Source organism: Lathyrus oleraceus, chromosome 1 (assembly GCF_024323335.1).
Source record: "Lathyrus oleraceus cultivar Zhongwan6 chromosome 1, CAAS_Psat_ZW6_1.0, whole genome shotgun sequence".
Lineage (NCBI taxonomy): Eukaryota > Viridiplantae > Streptophyta > Magnoliopsida > Fabales > Fabaceae > Lathyrus > Lathyrus oleraceus.
In genome coordinates, this window is record NC_066579.1 from 30,050,300 (window position 1) to 30,056,299 (window position 6,000).

At 27.4% G+C, this 6,000-nt stretch overlaps 1 protein-coding gene across 1 annotated transcript; it reads right to left on the reverse strand.

Moving 5' to 3' along the window:
- Nucleotides 1-294: 294 nt before the first annotated feature.
- LOC127077599 (GDSL esterase/lipase At5g45910) lies at nt 295-1,931 on the reverse strand. The gene is made up of 5 exons (XM_051018731.1): nt 1,685-1,931; nt 1,290-1,508; nt 1,049-1,191; nt 685-958; nt 295-530 (listed from the first exon to the last, which is right to left on the reverse strand). Exons 1-5 carry the CDS (start codon nt 1,929-1,931, stop codon nt 295-297), a joined length of 1,119 nt encoding a protein of 372 aa, XP_050874688.1.
- Between the last annotated feature and the right edge of the window lie 4,069 nt (nt 1,932-6,000).

Here is a 6,000-nt window from a genome sequence, read left to right on the forward strand (position 1 = left end):
TATATATATATATGATGAGTTTAATTGATATGAACTGATAATAAAAAAAGTTTTATATTATCTGTATATCACACTTATTCATAAATATAATTTAAAGATAATTCAATATATAATTATTTAGTATTTATAATTGGCTGATTGTATAAAAACAATTTATACCAATGGCATTTATAAATTAAATTTAAAAAAGAATGACATTAATTTTATGGAATATATAACTAATCCCGCCGAGAGCTACATAAATTGTGAGATACGTATTTCTTAATTCCTCGTACGAAACTATCTTGAATGCTTTTAGGCTATTTGAAAAGGAGCTGGTTTAAGTGAGGGATATGCAAATGGTCCTTCAACTAATCCTTTTGCTAATAGCTTATATGCTGCTTCTGTAAAATGAACTCCATCCCAGTTTATATTTTTAGAAGGGTCAGAGCAAACCGTTGTGTTAGGACTTCCACACCCCATTCTTGGATCAAAATTATGTGGCCCACCGCCTCCACAACATGCTTTGAATGTCTCATCCTTATCAAAACCTACATAAAAAATTGTACTTGAATTAAATATTGTACATGTATATATAAATAAAATTGGCAGAAAAACAATTATTAATATATAAATGAACAACTTAATTAACAATCATTATTGCTATATGTATAATAAGTTAAATATTAAAAAAAAACTACCCACCGTATTTTTGCGGTTCTTCATACAAACGTTTGGCATCATTATAATAGTCAAAGTATATTATCTTGACATCAGGGTAAGTCTCTCTCAATGTAGTTATAGAAGAGATTAGATTGTCATTAAAATATTGTATGACAGTATTAAATGCCTTAAAGCATCCAAATTCATCGTAGTTTTTTGTATTATTAGTATTCACCACTGCCAAAAGGGAGGCACTACACCCCACTGGAAAGTTCCCTGGAATAACTATCTCTACAGCTCCCTCTTTGATTAATGACTATCGCATGAAAAGAAAAAAAATAGTTATTACATTATTATAACTTATATTGAAGTAGTTATTAAAATACATAAATTTTATATAACTTACTATGGTTGTTTCTGTAATTTTATTAACCACTAAGGGAATAAGATTTCGAAAGTTTGAAAATTTTGGTGTAATATGAGAGAAAATATCATTTCCACCAATTTCTCCCACTAAAAATAATGATTTCTTAAAGTAGTTACGACAATCTGTATCATAAAAATAACAAATATTGTTAACTCTTTGATTAAAAAAAATATTTTGAAAATTACATTAAATATATATGCAAAAGAAGATGTGACAATACCTTTTTTGTTTTTACATAGTGAAGGCTTGAGTCTCTTAAACATCTTAAATTGAACACTCAGTGAGTTATTAGTTCCAGGTAGAGCAACCCTACTTTTATTGAAATAATTAAAATCAAGTGCAGTGGCACCAGCAAATGCAAAGTTCACTCCTTTCGTGATATCTTGGCCTTCAATGAGATTTTTATAGGCCGGCAAAAATGGCAATCCATATGCTTGAGCTACAAAATAAAGTGAGTATCAAGTAATATATCTAATAAAATACTAATAATACAATATCAATCACTCTTCATACTCATTTTCATGCATGTAAAATTATGTATGTAATATATTTGAATTCTATTTACCCTCCAAGGTTAAAAGTATATACAAATAAAACTAAAAATAATAAATTTACCTATGAAATCTATAATCAAGCGTCCATTTGACAAACGTCCTGAGGGATGTTTAAAATACGTTGATCCATAAGGACTATTGCTAGGCATAGGTGGGTGAAGAGTTGCTTCATTTCCCGTGTCGCTTATTGAATCACCAAAATTAAATATAGCTTCGTAGGGAAGAGGATTGGCATTTGAAAGTACATTTCTGAATATAAAAGTGAGGCTAAAGAGAATTAAGAACTTCATGTTATTATTATAAATCATGAGTTTATCAATGTTGATATATGTGATGATGGTAGATTGAATTTATATATATTATCTCACAAGCCACTTATCTTGTCATACATCTTTTGATCTTACACATTAACTAATATTTTCCAACACATAAACAACTTTAAGTACATATTTGTTATTTTTATCATATTCTGCCACCTTTGCTTTTGTTGATATATGACTATAACCACACTTACATAACACCCTATAAAAAGAACCATACATTAAATCAAATGTTGTATCGCTGTTTTTATATAGAATAGTTGATGACACCTTTATTCCCCAACAAACCATGTTGGATTTTTATTAATTTGTTATGACATAAAATTTGTACATTATATATTTCTTAAAGTACATGGAATTATACATATATTGACATCATAGTTATTCACTTAAACCAAATTTATATTGTTAGATTTTAATTAATCATGCAGTTTTGTTATATCTCACCTTAAAAGTTAAAGAGAGAAAAAATGAAACAATTAACTTTACACCTCACTGAAAGATTCCTTGGAATAACTATCTCTACAACTTTCTCTTTGATTATTGACTATCAAATAAAAGAAATAAAACGATTTCATTATTATTGTGTAATTCTTAGCAACGAAAATTATCATACTAAAAACAACACAACTCTTATATTTTCAAAATGAAAATTAATTCATAAAATTACTGTGTAACTCTTAGCAATGAAAATTCATATAAAAAATATAAAAAATATCATTTAACATATAAAATGAAGGAGAGAAGAATCCTAAAACTAATTATAAGATCTTAATCATAGTCTCAAACTCAAGCTTAATAAGGAACACATGTTCAGGGCCAAACTCAAGATACATATGCTACAGAAACTCAAAGTGAAAACGGAATACATGGTGCAACTGCAACAGAACCAAAGCAATCTAACTCATAGGTTCCAAAATTAAACATAAGGAGAGCACAAAATCAGAAATGTGAAGCGCCAATAAGAACTTTGCAAAATATGGCCCCAACAACTTAAAAAGTGAAACAAGTCAAAACAAAACACCAACAAAAGGAAAATATTAACAAATAAAAAACAATCAAAAGTACCTCTCGATCAAACTAATAAAATTACATTTATGCGTTGTTGTTCAACATAAGAAAACACCAACAAAAGTAAAATATTAACAAATAAAAAACAATCAGAAGTTCTTTTGAAATAAATGTATTTTGGATTACATATTCTATCATCTTCCTATAATAAGTTTCAATGTTAAATGCTTGATTTTATTGTGAAATTAGATTTCACTGCTATGCATATTACCCTCGCCATTGGTAAAAATTTGAAGGTAATGGAATCTTACTTGAGTTTTGTCTTTCCTTTGAACATTTTATCATCTGCTAATGAATCACAAGTTTTCATCTAATCTTTTGATATGAAAAATGAACATCTTTTAATGGGGTGCAGGCATTTGAGTTAAAATGTAATTGGAGATTATCATTATTTATTAGTTGTTGGAATTGGACATTTTGTTTGTTTTTTTGCTTATGACATTTTCTTGGTTTCTTGCAAGCATCATTGCAGACTGAGGGAGAGAGAAGAAAAATGAGATATACTTCCATTAAGGAAGTACGCGTCAAAGCATAGTACCATAGAACAATCACATATATCAATCGGAGATTTACATCTTTCATAATTGACAATTTTTTATATTTCTATCTTTTTATTTTCATGTTGGTTTTAATCTAAAATTTCTTCATTAGACCATTTTATTAGTTTGTGTCTTTATTGAACCAGACTCACTGCGGGTCCGTTTAAAAATGAAGAATACTTCTAGAATGACATTAATGAATCTGTAATATCCCATATACTCTTAAATGCTTAATTGCTTGTCATTTGAAACCAACTATATTCCTATGTGCTCTATCTCTTGTCAGTTATAATAGTCTGAATTAATATCTTCATGCCCAATCTTCATACAAACCTAGAACTTTTTTAGATCTATAAATCATATGAGTTTGTTTATGAGGTATTCATGTATGTTTATTTAGTGCTCCACTATTTCAAACCATGATTATTTTTGGTAGTTTGATTATGTAACTTTATTATTAAACGGACCCCCAATGAGTCTGGTTCAATAAACAGACACTATAATTACTCTTGACTCAACTACTTATAGCTCTTTGTAATTTTCCTACTACTTGATTCTTGAAACACCCACTTCTTAGAAAAAAATATAAACACTTTTGATAATGACATTTCCTTATCCTTAAATTGAATTAGTCCATTATCTAGAATGACATTAATGAATCTGTAATATCCCATATACTCTTAAATGCTTAATTGCTTGTCAGTTGAAACCAACTAAGTTCCTATGTACTCTATCTCTTGTCAGTTATAATAAATTGAACTAATATTTTCATGCCCAACCTTCACACAAACCTAGAACTTTTTGAGATCAATAAATCATATGAGTTTGTTTATGAGGTATTCATGTATAATTATTTAGTGCTCCACTATTTTAAACCACAATTATTTTTGGTAGTTTGATTATATAACTTTATTATTTACTCTTTCTCTCACAATCTTCACCATCATCTTCCATTAAAGCTTCATCTTCATGTTTGTTTTTGAAGTATTAAATAGTTGAAATATTTAATAAACTAATTATTTAACATAGTTGAAATACTAATTAAAATATTTAATGATGTGAAATAATTAAACTATTTAATAAAATATTCAGGTAATTCTAGAATCATTTATTTAATACATATATTTGTTGTAATAAATTAATCAAATGTGTTGGTTGGTCCAGTAGTCAAGTATTGCCACTTTAATCCAATTGTCATAGGTTTAACTCCTCTTGGCCACATTTTTTAAAATTTGCATTTTAAGATTTAACATTAAAAAAAAATATATGACATGGATATACTAGTTAATAAAAACATGAAAGAAAAAAATGTCTGAGTGGAAGGGAGAGGATCTCAGATTCAGAGAGAAAACATGAAAGAAAAAACGTCTGAGTGGAAGGGAGAGGATCTCAGATTCAGAGAGATCTGGAGTTGAAAATCATAGGTAGTAATTGGAAAAAGGAACAAAATTGAGGTTTGTTTAGTCATTATGTACTATTGACTACTTATATTAGTGAATTTTCTTTCAGTTGAACTACTTCCCCTTAGACGTAGTTGATAGTTGTACTGAATTAGGTTAGTAATTATGTGTCTTTTATTTATTACATTATTTAATTGTTCATCCATTAATTCAGACCATCTTGTCTCACACAATGCATCAATATTGTGTGTTATATCTTATGTCTGGTAAAAAAAATTAAACTCCTTTCTCACTCAATCACTCTCTTCCCATTGTCGTTTTTATACACTATTAATTAGTTCATAGTTGAAAGAGTGAAATGTTTATATTGAGAGTTATGTAATTCTGTTGTTGTGTTGAAATAATGATTCAAGAGTGTTGTGATCTTGTATCATTACAGTTGACTTTGAGCTTTCAAGATAAATCTAGTAGTAAAAAGGTTTTAGTAAGGAAGGTTGTTGGGATAATTCTAGTTTAAAAGCTCAATCCGTTTTAGTGGAAATATCAAGACGAAACTCTCGCGGATTGGATTAGGCTGCATGTTTAAGTCTAAATTGGTCTAAATTCTTGATGTGGTCTTTCTATCTCTATTATTTACTTATATATATATATATATATATATATATATATATATATATATATATATATATATATATATATATATATATATATATATATATATATATATATATATATATATATATTTGTTTTTAATACTAATTTAAAAGATGAGTTTAATTGATATGAACTGATAATAAAAAAAGTTTTATATTATCTGTATATCACACTTATTCATAAATATAATTTAAAGATAATTCAATATATAATTATTTAGTATTTATAATTGGCTGATTGTATAAAAACAATTTATACCAATGGCATTTATAAATTAAATTTAAAAAAGAATGACATTAATTTTATGGAATATATAACTAATCCCACCGAGAGCTACATAAATTGTGAGATACGTATTTCTTAATTCCTCGTACGAAACTATCTTGAATGCTT